Consider the following 27,219-nt stretch of genomic DNA (forward strand, 5'->3'; position numbering starts at 1 on the left):
CTCTCCAGGCACAACCTGATGTTAAGAGCCCCAAATGGCCAATCCTTTGCTTAACCACATTAGTTTTAACAACAACTGATGGGACATGGATACATTAAATATGCTTGTTTTGTCTGTTCAAGCAAGGCCGCAGTTTGGCTTTTTTTTTTTTTCTTTTTTAGTCTAGATGTGATAAAGTATTCACAGCACAGGAAAGGAGAGTGGCCCAGGTGTAACACCCCTAATATAATCCCAGTAACGGTCCTATTATTATGCATCCTCAGCTGGCACATAATTTCATAACTGTATTCCGTGTCACACATCAAGCGCAATAAAAGCTCATCGACATTTCTCACCGGATCCGGTTCACTCAGGACCCCACACAGAAAGAGAAGGGGGTGAAGAGGAGATGTATGCAAACAGCAGACTGAGTGTACCCTGCAACACATCACTTCCTTATCTTCCTGCTCTCAGCTGGGTTGCTTGGAAACTCAGGCCTCTCTTGCTGTCGGCTATTTTGGTCCATATAGCTGCTGCATAAATATGTGAAGAGACATGAGTCTGTTGGTGCTGCTGGCAGCTTCCAGCCTGACACTCCAAATCTAACCTGACCTCCTTAACCTACACCAGACTCTGTATACAGTTCTAATGCCACAATCACATTTCAATGCAGATCGTTTAAATAATATAAAGGCAGCAAACAAATATGTCCAAAAGCATTTCTAATCATACTTGTTTTCTTTAGAAAGAATGTATTATTTATTATTCCTGTTTGCACACAATAAGAGCTTTATTTCGTTTTATTGAGCCATGGCACAAACCACCACTGTGCAATGATGTGTTTTATCTTATGCAATCCTCACAGCTTGTAAAATAAGATAAAATTGAGGGTATCTTTGGACCTTGGTCTGTAGTCTTAATAATTCTGTCCTCATCTTTACAAATGTAAACAAATATGAAAAGAAGTCATAAACCATATCTCGTAAGGAAATGTATAACTTGATCAAAGAAAGGCTCTATAAAGATGGTATGAGAAGAGTTTGTATGGGGACAGTTTGTCTCATGTTGACTGTCCTGACACGCGAGTGTTCAAATGACCGTCTGGACCACTTAATCAAAATTTTAACAAGTGACAGATTTAGTTTGTGATACCGTTTGGAAAAGCTCAGAGTTCACCTGCTGAAATCCAGATTAGTGACATCAAATGAAGCCGGATCCATACTGTGAGAATGATTTTCAGTTTCAGCTTTTTCCTTCTTTGCTTCCTTCCAACCCTCAATTGTTCATCCAGCTAAGGTCATGTGGAGGCTGGTGCATACTCGAACTGAGACTGGGCCAATGAGGTCTTTACAGAATAAAGCAACCATTATCCTCATTACTGGTTAGTCTAATGGGAGGTAAGAAATGCGTGCACACCTTTAACAAACTGTTTTCCTCATTCAGCTCTGTGCATTTGAACAGGGACGTTGGAGATGAGCGTGTAGTCGCTGCTCGTCGGTGCAGCTCAGCTCAGCGGGGAACAGAAGTGCATGCTCTTGTCATTTATTGAATTTGCCTTGAAAGGCAGGTGGTTTATCTAATGCAGGGAAACAGACTCAGCCGGCAGTCGAACAGTATGTGATTAAGGCCTGGCACGGACCATAACCCGAAGGCAGATTGTGGTGTGTGGGTGTTTTTCCACTGAGCTGGGCTACGCTGCAAAAGTTCAAAACTCAAGTACATGTGCATAAGCAACGAGGAGCACAGCTTGCCTCATAAACAACACAGGAAAAGGAGCAACATTGGACGCTTAGCAGCCTCAGAGTGCACAAACACTGGACTGGACAGCGTGAGTGTGCTTTGACTCTCTGCAAATAAATAATTTAAATACACAGACAATCCACATCTGATGCTGCTTGATGTCCACTCTGACAGCAGTTTAAAGTGCAATCTTCATGTTGGGTTAAAATTTAGTTAAGAAGGACACTGACTTATCTGTTTGCATCTCCTTAAAAACTTGAAATCTGCTGATGTCAGTCCATGGATCCTGAAACCAGCCGTGTTACAAATCCTTAGCAGACCCTACCTGCACATGTCTGAGTGTGCAAGGCGTTAATACATAAACTACACAGTTTTGTTTTAAAGCATCACCTCACAAGGTGTTTACTGTAAGATGCATTAGATTACTGTGCTCAAAGAAATGAAGAGAAGATTTTATACAAACATCAAATCTCAATAAACAAAATCATCAACCCTTTGAGGGCTGGATTCATAATCTACAAAAATCAGAATTACTAGCTGAAATTGCTCATCCAGCTTGCATTATACTGTGGCTCAGTTGTGTATGTGGCTGCATTGCAAACCCTGATTCTGATGAGACAGCAGATGGTGTCCCGGGGGACCCCCCCCTCCCCTCCAGACCTGGATGCCAGCACCAGTGAGCCTTATTTGGTGACGTCAGTCACTGATTCATAACATCCCAGAGGTTCTTAATTGGATTCAAGTCTGGGAAACGTGTGTCAGTCAGTGGCTTCACTGTCTACATCATCCAGGAATTGAGTAAACTCTGGCAACATGGGCTGGACAGTGTCTTTCACCAGCAGAAGGTCTGACGCTGGGTCTGAGGACATCATCCCAGCGCCTATGAACAGTCACAGCAGTCTGTGTGACCCTCCCAGGAAATCCCTCATCCTCCCCAGTGCAGACATCCTGGATAATGTTTCAGGGGGTGAAACGTTTCATGTGCTCAGTGTGAGCCTGCTCTCCTCTGAAGGGGACGGGTCCAGTTCTGGTGTCTTCGAGCGAATGCCAGCTGAGCTTTGAGGAGAGGTCCGACTAAAACATGCGAGGCCCTCTGACTGAGTGTGTTTGTGACAGCGTGCTCAGATATATGCACGACTAACCTGCTGGAGCTCATGATATAGAGTTTATGAGACTTTCTCTGGCTCTGTCCAGTTCTCCTTGTGTAAGCGCTCATCTTCTAGTATCTCCTCCACACTGTGCTGGGAGGCATAACATATGGATGTGTGATCCTGAAGGATCTGGACTACCTGTGCACCCTGAATGTGCAGCAGGTACTCATAACAAGGACACTAACAAAAAAGCAAGACTGGAGAAAAATCAGTCAAGGAGGATCCAGAGAAAGCAGTGATCTGTTGAACCACCTGTAAAAACCATTTTCTTTTGAGGGTTTTCACCTGCTGTCAATTTCATTTACAACCACCTGGCTAACACCGAGGAGCGCCCCCCCCATAAAAGCTCCAACCCAGTACCTTTGGGGCTGTCTTGTGGTGTCATGCAGTCATTCTTCACCAACGGTTTTAAAGTTCTGGTTAAACAGTGCAGTTGTTTTGAAGTCTACTGACATTAAATGTGTTCACATAACTGTTTTGATTACAACTGGATATTATACAAGCCCTTTAAAAAAACGGCTCACCCTTTTCAAACATTCTTAATAGCTAAAATATCTCTATTCACGACAGCCTCTGGCATCAGAGCTAATCATACCGATAAAGCACAAACCACATCAAAGTAAAAGAAAGAGAAAATGAACATGTCAGGTTTTTATAGAGAATTATATTGATACAATGGAGGGTCTGACTGGGTGGATGTGAAGCCAAGTTAATCAGCAGTGACAAAAAAACCAAAACAAAACCAAGAAACTAGCAACACAGCTGCTCATGACTTCCTTCTATCAGCAAGTACAAACCTAAAAATGAGACGCACACTACAATCGTTTCCAGAAGCAACTCTACAGTCGGACAGTTCTGACACTTTCTTTTTCAATATATGGTTTTAAAAAAAGTTTTTAATATACAGAGCTGTAAACAAAAGAGCACGTTTTATTTCTTTGTTTAAAAGTAAATTCACACAATTAACATTACATAAAAAAAATAAAATAAAAAAAAAGGTAATGGTTAATCTCTTTCAGTTTTTAAACGTTGACACGGAGGGAGGTTTGATAAGCAACGCCGCTTTTTGGGAGCACTTTTAATAACATGAGTGGGCAAAGGCTTTACAGCATCCGCCCAGTCAGCGTCAAACACAACAACAGAACATGAAACAGACATAAGAGACTATTTACAAGAGCGATCTATTTTTTTTTCCTTTGTTTTTCCTCGTTAAAATCATTTCTACTTAATGTGGCTTAACGTCATCACAATGCAGCACAAAGCAACAACCCACAGCTGACGATGCGGATGTATTGATGTAGTGTGCACGTGGAATATGCAAGTGTGTAAAGTCGGTGTAACAGTAGGAGCGTCGGCTTATGAAAAGTTTTAAAAAGTTCAATGTCCATTTATTTTGTTTCGTTCTTGCGTCATTCCTCCGTGACTCTCGAGGAGACGTGCCGTCTTCTTTTGTCCTCTGTTTTTGTTTTAAAGTTTTTTTAGCTCATCTTCTTCGCCCAGCTGCCTTCTTGCGACCCTGAAATGAAAAAGGATGAAAACTGAACAAATAACCAAGCATATAAACTCCTTTAAAATACTTGAGTTGTTTTAAAAGACACTAAAATGGATGTGACAACACTTGACACCTTCGGTGTTGGCTCATCCTCCTCTTCCTCCACTTCTTCCTCCTCCTCCTCTTCATCTTCTTCCTCAGACTCATCCTTAGTGGCAGCTGCCTTCCATCGGCCCCCGCGCCTGTATCCGCGGACAGAACAGGAACAGCTTAGCGTGCACATATTACATTTTGTGCCCTTGGAGGAGCAGTCGCAGTCGCTGATGTGCATTTTTGCAAAAGTGAATCTTACGTTGGCTTCTTGGCCGCCGGCTGAGCCGATTTAGGCGGACGTCCTCTCCTTTTCTGCGGCGTGGACTCTGCAGAGTCAGATCTGTTAAAGGAAGACAAAACAAAACGACTTCCATCAAAAACGAAGCTCGCTGACAGAACTTTGAAGCACATCTCGTGTTTCTGCGTGCGCCGGCTGTTTTCGTACCCCTGTGATCGTCGTGGCGCCCTGGCTTGCCTTCCTCCCCTGGTCTTCACCTCCATGTTTTCACTGCTCCTGTCGTCGTCCTCGTCTTCATCCTCTACTTCCTCCTCACCCCTCTCCTCGTCCTCCTCCTCTTCCTCCTCATCCTCCTCGGGTGGAGGAGCTGCCTTCTTCCGCCCCCTCCTCCCTTTGGCAGGCGTGTCCTGACTGGGCGTAGCAGACTTCGGAGGCCGGCCCCTGCGGCCTTTCTTGGGCGGACTGTTCTGTTCGTCCTCCGGCCGGTTGTCTTCGTCCCACGGGTCCTCAGAGTCAGCCGCTGCGGTGGTGTTGGCAGTTGCCTTCTTACGTCCACGCTTCGGCTTGCTCTCCTGGTCATCGCCGGAGGTTACGCCCCGTTTGCGACCCCGGGGCTTTTCGATATCCTGCACACAAACTCATTGTTCACCATTTCTTTGTTTCACAGTAAAAAAGACTGAAATTCAGTTTTTACAGCAGCACAAAGAAAAGGAAGAAGAAAAATGGTGATGAGAGATAGAGATTTGAGATCTTTGGAGTGGTTTCTCACACGTGACTGGTGAATTGATCTGTAAGCAATAACACACAGAGCCCTTCTGTGACCTTACCGAAGGCTGAAAAATTACATAAGTCGTCTCGATTCCTGAGGTTAACCCTTCTAAAACCCACAAACTCAGTGAGAAACTCATGTGAAATTCATATTTTTGCATAAAAAGATACCATTACTTTTTTCTGTTGTTTGTTTTGAAAGGAAGGATTTCTGAGTCAGATGAAATCATGCATGCAAAGCAATAATGATGGTTTACACAATTTGTACACGTTAATCTAGTCTCGACTTCAATCCAGCTGGTGTTTGCACAGTCGTATCATAAAGCAGAGACACGGGGATTTACGACAGGCAGCACTCTGCCGAATCACGGCAACGCTCCCTTCACTACTTTCCATCAGCTTCAGTATAATCTTTTATCACGGTTTTGCTTATTTGCTTTTGTTTTACTTTAAAAACAAACAAACGAAAGAAACAAACAAAAACCACCCCACACTAGAAAGAATAACTTACAATAGAGTAAGTCTGCACAGCCTCTTTGCTTTTAGATTACAGTCATATCAATTTCAATCAAGGTTGTAACAATAACTACTCCAATACACTTTTTCAACACATATTATTAAACAATACATCCTGTTAAGATCTCATCAGAAATAAAGACGTGATCGCCACATCGACGTTTATCTTCCAATCAGTCTCGCAGCGCCTAAAGGAGATTTACCTTGTCGACACTGTCTGCTCTCTTTAGGCTGATGTCCTCGTTTTCACTGTGATCCATCTCTGTGCTGTCATGCCTGAAAAATAACATCAATCATTACTTGTTACTATTTTAGTTACAAACAAAACAGGGTGCAACAAGTGACACAGTCTCCTGAATTTTCAACATTTGAAAATGATCCATAGACCCTACAATATTAGAATGAAACCCCAACAGTTAGACAAACCCCTATGAGCAAGTGCTTGGCAACAGTGGGAAGGAAAAACTCTCCTTTAACAGGAAAAAGCCTACGGCAGAGCAGCTACGTATGGAAACATCCTACGTGCAAACACGGAGTGCCTGGAGCTAATCCGAGTCTTTTATCAGACCAAAATATTGCTGATACGTTACGTTTTCTGAGTGTGGGAGTCTTGCCGTTATATCTCCTACCTGCTTTTGCTGCGCTGCGGAGAGCCCGGGTTGGACGAGGAGTCGTTACTGGTGGTCTCCATACGAGAAGCTTTACTCTGGAGTTGTTTGCCCGCTGATGACAAGGGCTTGTTTACCGCCCCCAAAACGTTAGCAGACTTGGGCTTAAATAGGAAGGAGAGGCGGTCAGAGTGGAGCAGTGAGCCGGATGTGTGATCAACAAAACTAGTGAGCCCACATTATCATTTAAAAAGCTCGAGCTTACCTTTCCTGGTGTGAAGAATGCCTTCATCTCTGCTGGGAGATAATTTTTTGTGTTGCTGAAGTTCTGAAAGAGAGAAGCAGAGAGAACAGCAGCAATTAAAACAAAGCAGAAACACAAGCAGACGATCTCATTAGACAAAACATGCCTGCTTTTTTGTTTTTTCCCCCTTTTTTGATAATTTCTCTTCAAACAAGGACACGTTTATACAAAACTTAAGGCAGCTACTTTCTCATAACTCTTCGGAAGGATCTGCTAACACTAGCAATGCTGTCGTTTACTCATTTTAACAAAGTGAAAAATGTTTTGGATGCTTTAAACTCTTCAGAGCGCAGAGACCGACCTTGTCTGGTTTGGTAAAGAAGCGTGATGGCAGCACGGGGTCCTTTGGAGACTCCAGGCTGTAGGTGGTGCTCTTCGACATGATAATGTGCATGGCAACGTCACACACTGTGTAGAGTTTCTGCACAAGGAAGAAACAACAAACGCACGTCAGGGCAGCACTGATGACGGCGGCTGAAACACTGGCTGGATATCTACTGTCCATATTAGCTGCACGTTAAATGAGCACCTCATTCGTTTTGGGATCGGTGGCGGCCTGGGCGTCTTTCGTCTGCTTGATGTTTTCCACCATTTTTCTTATGAAGGCGTGGCTGTTGTTCTCATTCTTGGCCATTATAATCTCGAGGACAAACCACAGAGCCCTATCCAGGACAGCAAGTTTGACATTAAAAGGTACAAGTCATGATTAACCATCATAAAAACAGACTAAAACGTGAGTGAAACCACAAACGCCAGGTTGGAATATTAAAAACCCATTTAAGAGATCATACACCGCTTACTCTTTAATTTCCTTTAGCTGCTCGATGTCTTGTACTTTGACATAGTCCGGGTCGTGTGCCAGAAGGTGGATGGTGTAGGGCACCACATACTCCGGCAGCAGAGAAAACAGCTTGTCTGTGGGTACACACACAGTGAATATGACACCACCCTCAAATGTCATCCGAAATCATCAGATATCGTTTGGTTTCTTTACCGCTGAGGGCAGCGTGCTGTTTGAGGTACTCGCGGCGTATGTTGACGTTTTTCACCAGGCACTGGCGAGCGTGAGCCCGCCTCTCCTTAACGGGGTCCTTGGCGCACAGAGCGAACACTGCCATGTATTCCAGCGGTAGCCGCAGACGGCACAGGCCCCGGTGAAGCTTCTGGGCAAAACACTGTCGCACCTGGTAGCACTCATCCTATAGCGCAAAGACAAGGACACGGAGAACAGGAAACGCGATGATGAGGAGGATGAAATGGGACAATATCAGGGAGAAGAGGCAGAGGTGGAATAAAGATGAGCTGCACAGAAAAGGACTTTAACTGAAAACGCAGAGCCGGCAAATTAAATATGGCAGTTCTTACATTAATGACGAGCGCGCACAACTGATATTGCTCCAACGTGATGATTTCGTGGTAGCAGGGCTCCTGTGCCAGCTTCAGCAGGGCGCACGCCGCCGCCAGCCGCAGCCTCGACATGTCCGGTTTGCTAGAGAGAAACAAGAGGAAGCAGATTTATTCATTTATCTACAAACGTTCTTACCATCAAAACCCTCAAAGGTCCAGAGCACCCATTAAAAGTGAGCGCTTCACTGAAAATTGCACGACCTTAATCTGAGGACAAAGCTTTCTTTGAGCTGCTCAAGGGCCTGACTAGGTTTGTCTGAGAAGCAGAGTTTATTTATTTTAATTACCCCATCTTGCCCTGTTCTGTTAGGTCTCCATCGCTGTGTAAGATAGCAGTCAGCATCCTCAGGGTGGAGTTGCCCGATTTGCTCTGGTTGTTCTTCACGCCTAGTAACCACCTCACCATCAGCTTGATGCCCTGGATCTGAATGAGGAAGATGAAAGAGTGAAAGATTAAGTGTTTTGCATTAATACATCAAGAGTGTGACAAAGTAATTAGGAGAATTCTGGCTCAGAGTAATCTTCAGATTAAACTACTTAAAAAACAAAAACAGCAGCCAGACGGAGCTTTTGAAGAGACACACAAACGTTCACTGCTGACCTTGGCCATGGTCTCTGGGGACACTTCATCATCGGGAACCCAAAGTTTGGTTGTTTTCTTTCCTGGGATCTACAAATAACAAACAATTTGAATAATTCACATAAACTGAGACTTTAGGTCAACACAGCTGGGAATATTTATACAGCACATTTAAGCCAAAGTGCAATCAGAAGAAAACCCCCCACTTATAATAATTAAATGAGTAAAACAAGACTAATTACATCAAAATGAAAAGTAATAAAAAAGTTACAAATAATAATAGTAAAGGAGAAGCACTAATCTTAGGCTCAAAAGGCTAAAGAGAAGAGGCGTGCTTAAACACTGCAGAACAGTAAGAGGTATACGTGGATGCGTGTGTATACCCTGTCGTTCATGAGCAGATCCTTCACAATGAAGTTGGCGACTAGAGATTTGAGAGGTGCGGCAAACTGTTCTGGGGCCAGCTGGGCCAGGTGACCCAGGGTGGTCAAAGGAGTGATGAGCTGCTCCAGGTTAGCAGTGTCCAGACTTTTATGAAGAGGCTGAAGAAACACAACATGTCACTGACACAGTTTTAGGAGCACATAAAAAAAATAAATTAAAAAATCTCAGGATGGATTTGATGTAAAGTTAATGCAGACGTCACATTGGGGTAAATATTCTGAGCACATCCATGAATGCAGACGGATTCTCTTTGTAACACAAAAAACAGGAAAATCGGCTGAAATAACACAATTAAAGGGTAAAGCACTCCAAACCACATTGGTTTCCCCTCTTAGATTCAGTTGCTTTGAAAGTTCCAGATAATCAGCAGTCACCCAATACTGGCCCAGAGTTCACTCACCGTCTAAAACAACATGTTTTAGGTCTTTTCGCCTTCCTTTTAAATCGAATTTCATTTTGATTGGCTGCCCGTCACAAACAGGATTTAAGCCAGGGATAGGGATATCCTCTCTCATTGACCACATAGATAAAAACCTGGCACCAAAGTGACTGACCTCAAAGATTTGGGCAAAGTGTGTGTCTCTGTTGCTGAACATGGCGTTGATGCAGTGGATGGCATATTTAGCCTGGCGGGGAGGGCCTCTCTTGGCTTTGGCCTGTAGTACCGGCAGTAGAACACTTGGGGGAGCAGACGGGAGAACACCACGAACAACAAAAACACAGCAGAAAGTTGGGTCACAAGTCATGCACAGAGCAGCGTGTCCTAAGTAAGCGTATAAATAATGCATCCCTGCATTCCAGGAGTGTCACTGCACATTACACAGCGCTGCAAGGCAAACAAATCAGCCAAATTTAGCTCATCAAACTCACGATTTGATGTGAGGAAAACTCTCCTCCATCTTGCTGCCTGTATTCTTGAAGATCTGCAGCGCTGCCTCTGCCACCTTCTCGTCATCCATTTTCAAACAGCCCAGCAGAGACTCAAACGTCTCTGCAGAGTGGAATGACACTGGATGTGTGAATGACAGCACCTGCGAGTGATGAAAGGTGAGTCAAACAGCTGCGCAGAGTACAATCAACACCTTTTCACCTTAGAAAGAAAAGAAACAAGCGTGATTGATATTTTAAGCAAACCGTAAAGGGTCGAAAAGATGTGTGTGTGTTTTACTCATTAATTATCTGTTGTGTTTGTGTCACTATAAAAAGGCAGGACTGCAGGAGACATCATCCATCACCGAGTGCTTCTTTTTTCCCCGTCACTCCACAATTTCAACCAACAACAATTTATATATCACTGATTGCTAGACTGCAGGTAGCAATTGACACGACAGCAGCAGAAGTTACTGAGCGACTGCAGAGCCTATAATTTAGATTAATTCTTGCAGGTATTCTATTTTTGTTAAATGGTGCACTCACGCACGATAATGAAAAGGCTTACAACAGAGTATCCATCGTGTCAATCTGCAGATAAACACCATAGGCGTTCGTGTTTATTACCGATCTTTACCTTCAGCAGTTCCAGCCCTGCTCTGATGGCCTCTTCAGTGGGAACACCTTCCTCTTCGTCATCAGCTGTTCCATCTATAGATTTGTTTACCTGTTTTATCAGAGCACTGAGAGATGATGGTAGAGGTTAAATTTCTGCACGCTAGACTCGGATATGGCTGTTGTTTGCATTCTTTTTATTTATTGGATGAGCTAAAATTTGCATCCTGACGCACAGTACCTGATGGACTCTGTGTCGATGTGCACAGGAGCAATCCTCTCCAACAGGAACTTCACCATTTCCAGGAATGGATTGCTGGGTTGTTTGGGGCTGCCAAGTTTTTTAGTGATGTCTCTCTGAAAGGACGACAATTAAGAACTTCAATTTATTTATGTAGCACCAAACCACAACAATACGAAGACCCTAACAGAGAGAAAACTCCACCAATCAGATGACCCCCTATGAGCAGGCACTTTGTGGCAACGCTTACAGCACCAGCTCAGGGTTTTATGGCCGTAATATTCTCTGTGCCTTTTCAGTATTTCCAAACCAAAGCCACCTGGAGTGATATTTCACAGCTGGACTAAAATCTAATGCTGCTTTTTTTCTTTTTTCTTTTTTAAAATGTGGAAATACAAACACAGCAGCATGAACGCCCAACATCTCATATACTCACAGCAGTGAGCATCATCATTTAGTTCACTTAATTGTTGCCAACTTAGCAAATCTGCCGCAGGATTAAGCAACAAGAAAAAATACCAAAAATACTTTCTAGTGAAATACTCTATTGTGCAAGTGTCTCATGCTTCCCCTCATTTCTTTCCATTTTCCAAGAAAAATGGGAAAGAAGCACAGTGATTTATGTGCAAACAAACGTAAATACAGTGTATAAAGCAAAAACAGAGTCTGTGCAGTTCTAACAGGCTTGAAAGTCAATATTTGGTATGACCACCAACTCTCTTAGCTGATTTTTCCTGTAATTTCTTTAGTTAATCTTCAGGAATACTTCTCCAGACGTCTTGAAGGACATGGCTGCCTTTCGTTCTGTTCTCGGTCAACATGAAAGCACACTGCTTCAATGCTATTGAGGTCAGGGCTCTTGGAAGGTCAATCCTTGACAGATAGTGTTTCATTGTGTGCTTTTCTATCCAGCTATGCTTTTAGTGCACTGGCAGTGTGTTTGTGATCATTGTCATCCTGAAGCTGCTGCCAATCAGATGCTCTCCAGAAGGTACTGCATGCTGGATCAAAATCTGGTGGTACTTTTCTGCATTTGTCCTATTGATTCTCAGTCCAGGTCCTGTATAACTTGGCATACCTGAGCCTTTTCTGTTTCCTTTAAGAATGGCTCTTCCACTGAGACCATTTCTGATGAGGCTTCAGTGAGTAGCAGATGGATCAACTGAAGGTCTCTAGGCATTTCTGAGGTCCTCTGTCAGGGCTTTGATATATTTTCCTCCCCTAATTCTTAAGATGGATCTTTAGGTCTGCCACTTTTTTTTTGGACTCGACTTGTCTAGTTTCCTCAAATTTTAAAGGACACGCTGCACATCATGCTGAGATACGAGTTTTTGGCCAGTAGCTCTTTTCGAATGACCGTCATGTTGCAAAAATACCACGTTGCCAAGACTGTTACCTTTGGCAACGTTCGCAGATTCAACTAACGAAACAGGAAAACGTTTGTTTATGCATCAGGCTGCTACTAACAAAGTGTCTGAGGACGCAACGTAAAATTGTGTCTTTGCTAAGTTGTTTGCGCAGACACAACGCTGGCGCACAGGTGCCTTTTTGTGCTTGAGTGATTCACAGGTCAATGTTTTACAAACAAAAAGAAATCCTCTGTATATGATTAGGTACCATAAATGGATTAAAAATGAGTGAAAGAGCAGCCGACGTCCAAAGAAAAACTTTGAAGGATCTTCAGAAAGCCGGGAGAATTACTGCTCAAGACCGCTACAGTCACACGTCTCAGTCTGTCTTCTGTGTTCGGCGAGACATCAGACAGAGAGACAGAAATTATGGCGGGCAGCCCTAATAACATCCTCCTTACAGCGGAGCAGGGGTGGATTGTTTCAATACATTTCCCCACCGTGACAACGATCGGTCACTAAAACTGTCATGAAACCAAGCTTAAACATTTTAAAACCACCTTTGGAATGTACTCAAGTCGAGTTACTGCTCATTTAAAGGTTATTACAGATTAGATATAATAAAGACAAGGACACTTTGGACTCAAAATACTGACATGTGTATAAAAGTGTTGTCTTATGCACAAAAATTGGAAGATGTGAACTCTATGAACAAATAAGTACATTTACGACTACAGTACCTATATGAAGAATCGGGTCAAATAACACAAAGCTAGTGGAGGGATGAAAGTATTTCGCTTAAAGGAAACCACATCGTTATCTCAAAGGAACTCAACACTCACCACACAGACTTCAGCTTGCTTGCAAGAGCACGCGGGGCTGACCAAGGTTTCTAACTGATCTCTGATTCGCTCATCATCATCCAAGACCTGAGCCAGCTTCTTCACAAAGTCCTGAGCCTTGCCAGGGTCTGGCAGGTTCCCTGTTCACAGAGAAATTTCAGCATGTCACAGTGAAATCGATGTGAAATCAGGGTGAGAAGGTCACCCTGCGATCACTTTTGTTCATTTTTCCTGTTTGAAAGGACGTGCTGAATTCAGAGAGATGCCTTACTTGTGATCACCATGACTTTGGCAAACACAGCCTTGTTGGATGCTTCAGACTGAAAACAAACAAACACACAGTTACAGAAAAACCTTTTAGAGACAAGTATAGTGCAGTTATTACAGTCTGTGGTGTGCGTTAGTTACCTTGGGTTTTTTGATCAGGTCCAGCAGGTCTTTGACATGGTGTCTCAACAGATTCTGGCACTTCCACATCTCATTCAAAGCTCTGCAGGTGAAAGAAGCAAGGGACACAATGATGTGTTTGCCAGGCCTCCTTTAATACACATGTTGTTGCATAACAATTAAAAACTGACTTACTTAACAGCATTTGTGTCCAGGGTGGCATACAGGTAGTACAGACACTTCATTCTTTCAGTGGTTTCCAGGTTGTGAGGAACCATGTACTGGGCAAAAACCCGCTCCACCAGCAACCTGTACGTACAGAGGGCACATTTTATGGAGAAAATTAAATTAATAATAATAAAATAATAAAAATGTTTGGGTGCGAGTGGTTAGTAATAGTTAATAGATCCTAGCCGGTACAGAAAGCAGCAGCTGAACCTTTAACTAAAACCAGAAGAGCGATATGACATCACTGAGCATCTCTACACAGGTTACTGATTTGATTTAGTACTCTTACTAATGGCTCCTGGGAGCTTTACTTTACTGCAGACATTACTTCATTACTTATTTAAATTAGCCCATTAGCCTGTGGGCAGCCAGAAACCCTCAACAAAACCCTGCTGGCAGCTCCTGGGTCTAAATTCAAGTCTAGACGGGACTGCGCCTTTAACGTCAGGGCACCTCGGCTCTCGAAGGGCCTGCATTCAGAGCTCAGACCCAAACTGCCATCAGCACATCGACTGATCCTCTAAATACTCTCTTTCACTCTTGCTTCTATCCTTCTGTAACAAATCACCTCTGAATCTCCACCCACTCCACCCTGCCTGGACTAGGGATGGGTATCGAAAACCAGTTCTTGTTGAGAACCGGTTCCCACTGTTTCAACTCCTTGGAATTTTTTGGCATTTTTGCAAACGATTCACTTATTGATTCCAGTCGCCCCGAATGACGTCACCACGTTGCGGAGCGTCATTTACCTGGCAGGAAACACGGCGCCTACGCGGCTCAAACGCTCAAAAGTTTGGTTATACTTTACGAGAACGGATGACAACGGGGCAACTTGCAATACTTGCAAAGTAGATATTTCATTTAAGGGAGGAAACACTACGAATATGCAAAAGCATTTGCTCACAAAACACGTGATAACCTTAAATGAATGTCGTGTTTTTAATTCCACTCCGGACTTGTGAATCTCAACCCAGCAGCAGCGTTAACGTTTGCACGTCCTCTCCCCTTAATACGGCAGGTAAATAATCAACTAACAGTGCATATTATGTTAGCGCGATCTGCCTCATTACAAAACCTGCCATTACTGTGCGTTTAGGTGACCATGATGAGAGAGACAGACAGAGTCTGGCTCAGATGCTGGCAGTTGTCGCTGCAGTCTACCGGTAGCGTCTCCTTTCAGGCCAGGATAGACGAATGTCACCGAGCAGTGACCAAGTTTGTGGTCAAAGGCTTGCACCCATTTGCCACAGCAGATGCCCCGACATTCGGTATGTGAATGTGTTTAATTGTAGGCAGGGACATTACTGGATATTCTTGTGTAATTGCTACAGAATAATTTATGTTATACTTTGTTATTGCTACAGAAGAATATTTATTTTATTATTTTACATTTCCTGGGGACCCTGTGACACCCCATTGAAGAGCCGTAGGCTGTGGATCTCTTAAGATCTCACTGCTGGGTTTGTAAGGCCATGTTACTCCTAAATCTCTATCTTGTTCAAAGAGACGATATAAAACAAAGTTCTAAGCTAATCAACCTCAGTGTTCTCCTTTTTAAAAAGAATTGATAAAGAATTTAATCGTTAAACAGAATCGAAAATGGAATCGGAATCGTGAAAATCTTATCAATACCCATGCCTAGCCTGGACCGTCTTCTTCACCTCTCTCGTGCACCACCTGCTGCTTTGGATGGCTGACCGCTAGAGCTGGGCGATAGAACGATAACGATATGTATCGCGATATAACTTTTACTCGATAGAGAAATTAAGCTATCGCGATAGACTTCGCCGCTCTTGTCCTCTTAAAAAAAAAAAAAAAAAAAAGTCAGCCAATCCAAATTAAGTAGCGCAGAGCCGAACCAATCACAGCCGCAGCGTCACGTCCGCGTGACTTGTTACGTACAGCACAAGTGCCAAGCCGCACGTGTGTTTGTTTGGGAAGCAGCCAGCGGGTAATGGAGGAAATGAGTGTGCCGACTAGAAAAATCAACCGAGCGTGACCGAAGAGAAAACAGATGATGGTTCCAATGCCGGAGAGATTGTCGAACGGAAGAGCCAAAGAAGTTCCGTAGTGTGAAGGTATTTCAAGTCTGACAAAAAACAGAGTAGCGTGCACTGTAAATTGTGCCGAAAGCAAGTCTGGAAATACAATAAACTGGTGCATGCGTCACACTGTGCGCCACGTTATTGTTTCGGTGAAATGAATTTCTACAATACTGTTACTGTTAATTCTACTCTCTGCAGTGTTTAAATGCTTACATATACACACAGTTACTGTCCGTCCACACATACGACTCGGTTCTGCTTCTATGCCCCAGCTTTGTTTACTTTTTCCCACCGAGGCTTCTAGACTTCTGATTGGCCAACATTTCTGCACAGTTAGGAATCTAGCTCCACCTGCTGCTTTGGCATGTTCATAGCAGCGTTTTCCTTCATTTCTGCCTTTATGTGTGGACGGGATTATTTTTTTTAAACGAAAACGGAAAATCTCAGTTTTCAAAAATACCCGTGTACGTGTGGACGTAGCCTCAGTCTCTGACTGGAAGCGCTAATTCGTCATTCGGCTTTTGTCAGACTAAAGTAACTGTTACAACTGTTTGAAAAGCTCAGCTATACAACAAGGAGAGATTGAGAATTTCCTTTTAGTTCTCAGTTTATTTGATATTGACAAAAGTTAGTCAGTTTTGTCTGTTCTTCTGTAAAACAAACTAAGATTTATTTTTAGAATTAATATTTTGTTTCTAAGTGGAATTGACAATTTAGTCTGTTTCGTTTGTTCTATTTTGAAACTTAAACGCTTTAGCGGCTGCCTTTTGTGTAGTTTGCAATATTTGCCTTTATTTATCTGAAAAAGTCTCATGTTCCTTAAGTACATCTACCCTGTTGAACTTATTATGGGAAATAAATATTTAAATAAAAACAAGCTGCTGATTATTTCACATTTTACTTGTGAGCAACGGCACATTTAAATCTTACAAATATAGTTATTTGGCTTATATCGTGATAGATATTGTTATCGCCTGAAATGAAAAAAACATATCGTGATATGAAAAAATCTCATATCGCCCAGCTCTACTGACCGCACATATTTAAACTCACTCGCTTAAACACACTTCCTGCCTCCCTCTCATTCACACACGAGTATTCTGACTTCCTTCTATTGACTTTCATTCCTCTTTACTCCACATCATACCTCCACCTCTCCAGGGTGTCTTCCACCTACTCCCACTTAAGATCAGCCTTCTGTCACTGTCTCTCAGCCCTCATGGTGCTGCACCACCATCACACACCTCACTGATATGTAAATTAATTAATTCAAACATAAGCTCAAATGTCAACACTCGTCACAACAACAACGACAACAACAAAAAACCCTTTTCAGCCTTTATGTGCTGAAGTTTTAGAGCTTTTCAAGGGGAAACTGCTGAACCAACACAAGTAAAGCTACCCTGCTGTTCACACAACACACATGCATACACTCCGACCACATCGGGCACTTTCCTGCCAGCAGCTGAGTGACTCCACAGCAGCAGAGATCACCTACACCCACAGAAAGTCCACTGAGATTCGAGTCCGACGCCTCGTTCTCTTCCTCTCCCTTTTCTTTTACTCAATTTAGGCTTTAAAAACCCATCTCAGTTTGCCTCGTATCATCTAATCTACTTCTAATTCAGCTGGTGACATTTTGCAGAATGATGGTTTCCATGTTGAGTAAGTGTAGGTGGAGAGATGGAGAAACAATCACACACCATCAAAGGAATGCTGCTCAAAGAATAATAAAAAGTCCCACGCACACAACTCGCTTACAAAAATATTTGGGACTGCTCTACATTATGAGCCTCGGCAGGGTGACAGAACCAGTCTCTCTTCCTCCATACAGCTATGACACCGCACTGATAAATGCAGTGCAGAGAAAGGTGGATATTAAAGGCAGATTTTAATGTTTCTGCTGGGAAAAAACTTATTAGAGCTCATTTTCTACATTCAGTTAGTTATGCACAGAGCAGGAATTGTTCATCACAGTAAATTAAGACTCTGAAATGCACCACTACCAGCTTTTTCCTCTGCAATCACACAAAAAGTTAAAAAGTTAAACTCCCAGGTACTAAATGAATACATTTTGAACTGTAGCCAACAGAAAAACATGCACACAAACCTGTCATCAATGCTGTTCTGGTAGTAGATGTGCAGCAGCTTGTCTTTGATCCAGGAAATCTGTTTTGAGGCCTCCCTCCCGCCTTCTCCCTGCAGCGAGTACTTCCTGTAGATCGATGCAAGGCCCATCATGGCCTCCTTACGCACGCGCCACTGACGGCAAATTAAAAAGAAAACGTATCAATGAAACTACTAGTTAGAAAATAAAATATTCAACGGGCAGGTGCAGCGGCTGATGTGACTGTTTACTGCCATTTAAGCCAAACGTGTACCAACAAAAATATTAATAATCAAATTATAAATCTCACTATTAGATCAATAAACCCAAAACAAACAACAACAGTGTAACTATATCTGAAACAATCTGATACATCAATAATAAAATAATACTAATAATAACAACATCATCATCATTATTGACCAGGATTTAAAAAACATGACTTACTCTCTTGTCCAAAGTCCTCTCCTTTACATAATTGAGCAGTGCATCATTGACTAGAGACAAATCCTTCTTGGCAGCAGTTACTATAGAGACAATGACATCATGGCGAATAGCCTCCTCTGGGTCATGTGATCTGACCCTCAAGTATTCTGGGGAAGGAAACAGGAACAAATGAGTGGGACGTGAGAGGACTGGCTACCTCGAACGCAAAGAAAGCACCAGGCAGCTGCTTCTCATTTGACGTCGAGCACACACTCGAGCGGCCTTCACGCACATGCAGTTCTCAGCACACAAAAGCACGAAAGTGTCCGTGTGTTTTTACCTGTAAGGTCTTTGGCCAGGTCTGGGTGGTTCATGAGACAGTGACTGGCGAATTTGACACACTCCAATCTGATAGGCACGTGGATGTCATTAAACCTTTTTTTGATAAAAGAAACGGACGTTAATGTCGGCGACTTTAAAAGGTGGCTCGTACATGAACATAGCTCTAAGAAGACGGCGTCTCATGTGGGTACACAACATACATCAACAAGCTCACTTTATATTACACTCTGTCACATGACTCCCGCCAAACCCTCCCACATATTTTGGACACGCAGTAAAATTCAGGTATATTGGGGCCGAATAAGTCTAACTCTAAGCCAGATAAACTAGCTAAGCTGCACTTGACAGGGTCGAACCCTGTAAAACTAATGAGATACAAATTACAGCCCAGACTCTCTTTGTGGATTAACAACAACATGTAATCTGTTTAACCGTCTACAGACAGGCTTCACCAGACTCTCCCAATGGGTTTAAGAGATATATTAAGGTGAAAAAACTCACACTTCTGGTGTGTGACGTGCTCACACACACCCTGATATAAGAGAACCCAGTAGATTCTATTTTATTTCTCATGGTAAGAGCAGGAAACTGTAGATACGCTGCATGTAAGCAGTCTACTGCTAACGTTTGTTTCCATCCTGTGCTCTAATCTACTCTACTTTAATACATAGTATTATCTATGAGCCATTAAAGGGACAGTTCACCCACAATTCCACACCTGAAAACTGCTTGATCAGCTGCAGGAAGTATTCTCAACTCTTCCCTTTGTTCTTTGCAAGACTTGATTTTATAATACAATTGTACGACTGTTCAATGCAACACCATGACACGCGTACATTAAAGACAAGCACAGTTCTATTTTTCTCATTTATTTTAATTATCTACGGCCTCGTGCTCACACCCGATTCTCCATCTGTCTTTGTTTTGATCATCTCTCCGGCCTATGGCAAACAGTTCGCTGTGTTTTATCACACAGGATTTGTGTGGCATTTATGTAGTAATAATAAAGTGAAGAATCCAGTGTAACCACAACAAAAAGAAAATATATTTAGTTTTAATATGGTTTAAAATATAGTATTAATCCAAAAGTGAACCAACCAATTGATACTAAATGCAAGCTAAAAAAGAAAAGATGATTCTTTTGTCTCTTTGAAAGCAAAGTTATCAATCAAATCGCGATTATAGAGACATTTGTCAGATCCACAACACTGAATCCCACCTGCCCAGGTAACACTGCCAGAGTGGTTTGTTCTGCGCAGCCAACTCAGAGTCCTTGGCTCCAAACATCTTAGCCAGCAGCTTCACCACCTGCAGCCTCTCATCATTATCATTACTCTGCAGAGACGAGCGGGGAAAGACAAAGAGATGGGGAGAGAAATGATGCACCAAAATCGGCTGCGTCGATTGGAACGAGGTGCCAAGTCATTTACATTAACTACACGGGAAACATTACCGTTTTCATAACAGACAATGGCAGTACTTTCTTTGGTATCAATCTTGTTTGCAAATCAGAAGCAAGACAAAGGGAGACGAGGAAGGAAGAGGAAAGGGGTGAGCATGAAAGAAAGACAAAAGTGCAATAGGGGGAGGAAAGAGGAAAGAAAGAGTGAGAGATAAAAAGATGAAACGAGCGTGAGTGAGAGAACGGCAAAGGGGGAGCAAGCATCAGAAAGAGAGAGAGAGCGAGAGAGAGAGCAAGAGAGAGAGAGAAAGAGAGCGAGAGGGGTTCTGGTCTAAAGCAGAGAGATTTTATCACAGCTATTATTTTGAGGAGACAGCAGTGATCCTCACTCCCCATGAACAGTTAATGAGCGTTATCCATCAGCGGGATGCCTTTATGAGACACTGCAGAGGCAACATTATGCTGACTGGCTGACTGCTTTATCTTTCTAATATGAATCAACAAACCTGCAGAGAAAGTGAAAATGTGCAGTTCTGTGTGTAATGGCTACAAGACTTAAGGCTTTTGCAGTTTGACTGTAGTTATAATATCAATACTTATTGAAGTATTGCTGCTTAATCTAAAACTACTGCTAACATCACAATGCAACTGCTTTAAAAATATTAAATTCTTGTAAACATCATAATATTATGCAAAACAACTACACAGACAAAGATAAAATAAATAGATAAATGTGGATTTTTTCCCCTATACCTTGAGCTTGAACTCCAGCTGTGGCAGCACTGAGAGCAGCAGGTGGCTGTCTATGTTGTAAAGCTCCAAGATGAGGTCAAAAACGTGCTCGGACAGATCGCTGACTGAGGTCTTTCCCAGCATCAGCACCTGGTTGAAAAACTGATGCAGACGACAGAGCAGGAGGAGTAACGATTACTGATGAAACTCCTACATGATCGCACGACTCAAACTCGGACTGCGTTAGCGGAGAGAGGAGTAAGTACGTGTGTGCAAGACCATAAATCATCTTACGTATCTGAGATCCATCACAGAACAGCTATTGAAGGTGGGAGGGATTCGGTATTTTAACCAAGGACGTGTAAACCACGTGGATTAGGAGGCATTAGAAGTTTGCCGTAATGTTCACCATATCTCTTAGCTTCATTAGCACAGATATGAAACTCCTACAGCACAGAAACATTTCAAGCATGGCAGGCTGTGCTTTAAGTAGAGTTAATATCACATTCTTCATATCACACTACACGCCACCGACTTCAGAGCCACAGTTACACCTCTGAATGTATCACTTTTGAGTGTTATGACTGTTAACAGCTTTAAATATGACTATGTCTCCTGTGTAAAATGAAGTAAAGGATTAAAACAGCACTATAAATAAGAGTGTCAAAGATTTCATCTTACATTGGTGATGTAGGGTTCAATAGCCTGGGCAGTCCTCTTCAGCAGAGCTTTGGCCAGGTCATATGCTTGTTTATTCAAATTCTGGATAACAACAACAAAAACAAATTGGTGAATAAAACAGCAAATCACAGCAATGTTCAGAGATGTGGCTGTGAAAGACGAGGGTGTAGTCCATCATCTCTTGTCTGAATGCCATTTGGATAGTTCGGGAGCAGATGTCCACTTATTCTTGTGGACCAGTGCTTAAGCTGCTTTACCTCTTCCCACCTGCAGGGGTCTCACTGAATTAGAGAGGATGGAAAATCATACTGGCCTCTGTCTAGTGAACATTTCAATTTATTTTTTAAGGTTTTCCTTTACTGAGCCGGTTCTACTTGGATCATCTCTTGTGGCGGTACTACGAGCGCGTTACTGAGACAGTTAAACGGATGCGCATCTGCACTTCACCCGACATACCTTGTGCGCTGGCACTAGATTGACCAACACGGTGTCCAGCAGCTCCTGCGATACGGTGTCTCCCTCACAGATGATGGAGCTCATCAGATCCACCATATGCATGTGCACTTTCTGGTTGTGCCCATTGCTAGGGAAACAATGCACAAAGATTAAGGACGGACTCTTTGTATAACTGATGTGACTTGTTTTTCTGACAGGACCTCTCATTTCAAAAAGTAACCTTCCTCTCAAACAAAACACTATGCGTCTTTGAAAATGCACCGCTCACACAAAGGGTGGGTAAACCTGCTCATAATGATCTGCACTACAGCAGGGCAGCAAAGCTTATTAGCTAAAGTTAAATCTGATTGACTGTCTTCCTTAACAGTACCAAGCATTACCAGTCTCATTATGTGGCACTCTCTGGAAACACCACTTCCACACATACTAACACCATCTCACCAACACCTGCTGGATCACTGAGAATATTTTAAATGGAAAGCAGGCTTCTTTAGATTCTTTCAATGCAGTAAAAAGAAAATAAAAAGAATTAAGCACCGTGTTGGCACAACCTTGACACAGACAACCACAATCTTTCCAGTGGCAAAGAGCCAGATTCTGTACTGCAGAATTTAGCCCTGGAGGTTGTGTTCAGCACAGTAAAATTGAGAGGTGGGGGTTTAGAAGAAAAAAGAAGAGAGGCGAGAGGGCAATCACTTAGAAACAACTGTACCGCTACTGTGCATTTTTACGATGCAGCAGCAAAGACAATTTTCAGATGTTTGAATCACAGCAGCTTAGTGCTGTCAGGACTGCAGGAAGGCAAAAAAAAAAAAAATTAAGGAAGGAATTAGAAAAAAATAAAAATCTGGGCACAGACTCACATGCAATACACCATGAAAACCGAGGTGGTTGGTTGTGACTTATAAATAGGGACTCACTTGATGACCTGGAAGAGAGTTCTGTAGAGCTGGGTGAAAATCTCGTTGCTGTCTTCAAGCTCAAAGCAAATGTTGTAGGATTTCACCCATGCGATGTTCTGGGGGGAAAAAAAGAAAAAGAGGCGACAAGATATATATGAAAATATTCATGCAGCACAGCTGTGTTTTCTTGTCAAGTGGTTAAAACACTTATAGGCTTCAAAGTTGATATGGTGACAAAATTCAGCTCTTATGAACGAGCAGCAGCTCAGTGAAGTGTGCATGCGTCTACCTGCTGAATGCTCCTTCCCCCTTTAATTCAATTGTATTTATCTAGCACCAAATCACAGCAGCGGTCTTCTCAAAATGCTTTAAATTGTATCACAGAGATAAAGCCCAACAATCAAAGAGCACCCTTTGAGCAAGCACTTGGCAGTGGGAAGGGAAAAAAAATCCTGAGAGAACCAGGCTCAAGGAGGAGCAGCAATCTGCTGTAACTGGTTTACCTTCATTTCTGGTCTCCACCAACCTCTGAAGCCCTTTAACAGTTCAACGCTCCAATAAGTGTCTCCCATTAAGTTCACTTCCCATTTTCTGACTGGGTTGAGCTGGAGGTTGGTGCTAAGTGGGTGCTAGGGTTGGGTACTAAAATATTATGCAGGTTCCAAAACCTAATAGGCTGTACAAACAAAAAATATTGTGCCACTTATCATTAATCCATAAATATACACTGTATGGACAAAAGTACTGGGCCACCTGTATATAACATCTACAGGAGCTGCATAGATTAACAGACTGTAGGGTCCAATCTACCTGTCCTTATCATGTAGCTGGTAGAATCCTCCTCTATGGAAGGCTACTGCTACTGTCAATCCAACACATTTGCAGTTGTTGTCAAAACTCATATTGCTTTACAACATTTAATGGAAATGCATCTTGATGCAATACATGCAAAATTGTAGTTTAACATAAGCAGGCAAACACCAACAAGTATGAGAGACTTACAAATAAAGCAATCTTGAAACAATAAGTTGCAGCAAGTCTGACTGCTTTAGAAGTGCCTACTGTACCGGGTACAGTAATGCATGCAATCTTATGCTAATGGAACTTGCTAAACAAGAGGGAAAAAAACCAACAAACAAAAAACCAACAGCTATAAATGCAATCATTTCCAGGTAACATTCAGTCTTGTTTTTTAAAATAAGCCTGAGGGTATTCAGCTGTGACACCGTGACCAGGCACCAGCCGCCTCTTAAGAGGACTGAAATTGGACACTAAAATAAAACTCGCACTCAGTCCCAACAGGTAAGGACAAATGACACCAGAGGAAACAGTATTTCAGGGCAGTGACCAAGTTTAATGATAAAGCATATCAATACTGGCCAGTGCAAGGGCTTCAGTGTATTAGGGCTGCATGGCTCTGGATCTGGCTTGCTCTGATACACACAGCAGAAAGCACTGAGATAGCACGACAGTGGAGAAAGCAAATGTTGAGAAAGAGTGAGAAATTGTTCTTCCAAAGCCAACAACTACTCTGTGTGCTGTTAGCACAATTAAAACCTTTGCAGTTGAAAAAGCAATTCAAGTTCTTCATTAAGCCACCCACTTAACATGCTTAAAAGTGACCTTTTCCACTACTCCCACTCTCCACTGATATGTTTTACATATCCACCGCATGCTTTGTAAGGATAACATATATTCTTTAAAGCTAGTTAGTATGAACTTGGCCTGCTTTGAAGTTAGTGTGAGCTGACTCTACTGCAGGAAGATTACTTCTTCATCAGAACTGCTTAATATAAGGCTGAGATGAGCTCACAGTGATCTTGACCATCAAATTTGAATCAGTTCATAAATTAGGCCTGTGCCATATCAAACCATCTGTTATAGTAAGGTAGAGATATTTGTAGTGATATAAAAATGTCAAATCATTGCCATGTGTTTATGTTTCCTAGTGCATTTTACAACACAATAAGCCCAGGCACGTCTGAAAGCGAGAGTTGTGTGTCAGCCTCTGATCCAGTACCTAAAAAGAAAGCTCAACAATGCACAATACTTTGTAAAATATGCAAGAATACTGTTCCCTCTGAAGGTGGAACATTGAAGTTGTTTCACTGCTTGAGGCTAAAACACACCGCCGAGTACCAGCAGTCTACAGAGGAGGAGATACTAACAGCTGGTGACATGTGACCCAAAGGTAAACAGACAACTCCACTGAGCTTCACTGGAGCACTCACTAGCTGCGCTCCATATGACAGTAAGAGCAAACAGTGGATGAAAATTACTGATGCAGCTACATGGTGGCAAAGCAGGGCTTTAAGCATTTGGTTAAAAAGACTGAGCCAAGTCACAACATCTCAGGAAGACAATATTTTCCGATTTCATCACATGGCAGTATTTGTGCAGGTTGTTGAAGTGCTTCAAGGCTAAATTTCAAGCAAAAACATTACCCAGGTAAACGATATCTCTCACGACCATCATGAACACTTGTGCTTAGTTTAAGCATGTACAACCCTTGCCCCTCCCCCAAAATTCAATAGGTGTAGTTCCAGCTATTAAAACTCTGTATTACACACTCCTACAACAGATCATTTGGACTTCACTGTTGCTGTATTAACAATAATCATAAAAAAAAGAAGAATAAAAATGGCAAGATTTCCCTCGTCTTCAAATGGCCCATTTATGCCACAGTTAGAACTGCAGCTTTAATTACAATCCTAATAATCATTACGTTGCATACAAAAGACAATGACTTGCAATTAAAAGCAGTTTGTCTCTTTCAATTTGTGGGGAAATTGCTTCTTGGCACAAACTCATAATTTAATGAAAAACGCACACACACACACCGCAATGAACCACACAAGCAGGAAGACCGAAAAACAAAACAAACCATTAACGAGGGAAAAATCAAATCAGAACGAGATTCTTCAAAGAGCTTCCAAAAATGCTAAAGGCTAATTTAGTTTAAATAAATAATTTTCTGAAGGCGCAGTACATTTTTTAATCCTTTAAACGGAGTTCAGATACGGTTAGCTACAGTCATTTATTATGCAACCAGGAGTGCACACATGCATTAGGCCTCAGTCGCACAAAGTTGGAAGGAAAAGGTGTACTCTCCGACCAAACAGAGAGTGGTTGCTAGCAGTTGCTGAATGAAATCTATTGCAAAGAGGAAGCCATCCTTTCTCAGTGCACGGCTGACCTTTTACCTGCACAATGCAACGCATGCTGAATGCGGTGGCACTTTAACATGCCTTTCAGAGACATCAGAAATACTACTTTATTGTAAAAAAGCATCTCTGCTGCCATTTAGAGATAGCATCCACACACAGAGCAAAGCCTTCAGCAAAAGAAGTAACCAATATCCAAGTGGCTGTTCCTGACAGTTCTGTGATGCACAAGCCTCCATTGTAGCAACCAGGTGTACACCTCTTGGTATTTAATGTCACAACAAACAACTCCACACACTCCACTGTTGCAATTAAAGAGCCAGGACAGCACAACACAACACCACAAATTTTGTAAAAGCTCAAATTAAACTCCTCGCTGTATTTTGATCAAACTACTTGGGACCAAATTCAATTTACTGTGACCAAAGCCCCAATGCTACACGTTAGCCACAAAAGCTCAGTCACGCACCTCCAGCAGGTAGAAGTATCTGTTGAACTGTGCGCTTTTAGTGTCCTCCAGGCCTTTCAGTTGTCTGGTGATGAACATGAAAATGTCCTAGACAAAACAAAAACACGCATACAGTGAATCCTTCATGTGAGCAGCTCTACTAAGCAAAATTCAGGCATGATCAAAAAATTACACTAAAGTAAATAGAAATACATTGAAAATGTTCAAACTGTTAATAAAAGGACACACATTGAATGAATTTCAAGTACACCTGTTGACTGAATATATCAATTTGTCCAATTAGCATTAAATTATTCCTCTAGAGAAGCAAAAGCAGAGTTGTCTAATTACAACAGTAACTCTAACAAGACAGAGTGAAGACATTTCGAGAAAATATGAATCACCCTACCTTTAGTTTGTCTGGGGAAGTGTAAGGGGCCTCTGGGGCATAAATCCTGAATATGTCTGCCAGACAGCAGGCCACCAACAGACGCACATCTTTATCTGGGTGTTTGAGAAAGAAGTCTGAGGCCAGGTGGAGGGCCAGGTTCAGGTAGAGCTCCTTCTCTTCCTCAGAGTCCTGGTCCATGTCCATGAAGGTCTTGACGACCATCTAGAAAAGAGATGGGGCATTTTAAATGGGGGAAGGCAAGTCCCCGAGG

At 42.4% G+C, this 27,219-nt stretch overlaps 1 protein-coding gene across 1 annotated transcript in view; it reads right to left on the reverse strand.

Moving 5' to 3' along the window:
* Positions 1 to 3,506: 3,506 nt before the first annotated feature.
* Positions 3,507 to 27,219, reverse strand: part of pds5b (PDS5 cohesin associated factor B) — a 35,126-nt gene continuing 11,413 nt past the window's right edge. Inside the window, exons 3-35 of the mRNA XM_004550135.5 lie at positions 26,967 to 27,170; positions 26,579 to 26,665; positions 22,964 to 23,061; positions 22,044 to 22,170; positions 21,588 to 21,668; positions 20,928 to 21,068; positions 19,992 to 20,107; positions 18,771 to 18,865; positions 18,452 to 18,597; positions 18,008 to 18,159; positions 13,820 to 13,933; positions 13,646 to 13,727; positions 13,509 to 13,557; positions 13,238 to 13,377; positions 11,047 to 11,162; positions 10,828 to 10,933; positions 10,191 to 10,351; positions 9,875 to 9,998; positions 9,260 to 9,418; positions 8,898 to 8,966; positions 8,584 to 8,720; positions 8,255 to 8,378; positions 7,884 to 8,088; positions 7,690 to 7,804; positions 7,419 to 7,551; positions 7,191 to 7,310; positions 6,851 to 6,913; positions 6,607 to 6,749; positions 6,181 to 6,253; positions 4,901 to 5,319; positions 4,715 to 4,795; positions 4,496 to 4,604; positions 3,507 to 4,386 (exon numbers count right to left, since the gene is read on the reverse strand). Of these exons, the coding sequence (XP_004550192.1) occupies positions 4,354 to 4,386; positions 4,496 to 4,604; positions 4,715 to 4,795; positions 4,901 to 5,319; positions 6,181 to 6,253; positions 6,607 to 6,749; positions 6,851 to 6,913; positions 7,191 to 7,310; positions 7,419 to 7,551; positions 7,690 to 7,804; positions 7,884 to 8,088; positions 8,255 to 8,378; positions 8,584 to 8,720; positions 8,898 to 8,966; positions 9,260 to 9,418; positions 9,875 to 9,998; positions 10,191 to 10,351; positions 10,828 to 10,933; positions 11,047 to 11,162; positions 13,238 to 13,377; positions 13,509 to 13,557; positions 13,646 to 13,727; positions 13,820 to 13,933; positions 18,008 to 18,159; positions 18,452 to 18,597; positions 18,771 to 18,865; positions 19,992 to 20,107; positions 20,928 to 21,068; positions 21,588 to 21,668; positions 22,044 to 22,170; positions 22,964 to 23,061; positions 26,579 to 26,665; positions 26,967 to 27,170 (4,122 nt within the window). The 3' untranslated portion in view covers positions 3,507 to 4,353. The remainder of the gene's footprint in view (positions 4,387 to 4,495; positions 4,605 to 4,714; positions 4,796 to 4,900; positions 5,320 to 6,180; positions 6,254 to 6,606; positions 6,750 to 6,850; positions 6,914 to 7,190; positions 7,311 to 7,418; positions 7,552 to 7,689; positions 7,805 to 7,883; positions 8,089 to 8,254; positions 8,379 to 8,583; positions 8,721 to 8,897; positions 8,967 to 9,259; positions 9,419 to 9,874; positions 9,999 to 10,190; positions 10,352 to 10,827; positions 10,934 to 11,046; positions 11,163 to 13,237; positions 13,378 to 13,508; positions 13,558 to 13,645; positions 13,728 to 13,819; positions 13,934 to 18,007; positions 18,160 to 18,451; positions 18,598 to 18,770; positions 18,866 to 19,991; positions 20,108 to 20,927; positions 21,069 to 21,587; positions 21,669 to 22,043; positions 22,171 to 22,963; positions 23,062 to 26,578; positions 26,666 to 26,966; positions 27,171 to 27,219) is intronic.

This window comes from Maylandia zebra, linkage group LG10 (genome assembly GCF_041146795.1).
Source record: "Maylandia zebra isolate NMK-2024a linkage group LG10, Mzebra_GT3a, whole genome shotgun sequence".
NCBI classification, from domain to species: domain Eukaryota; kingdom Metazoa; phylum Chordata; class Actinopteri; order Cichliformes; family Cichlidae; genus Maylandia; species Maylandia zebra.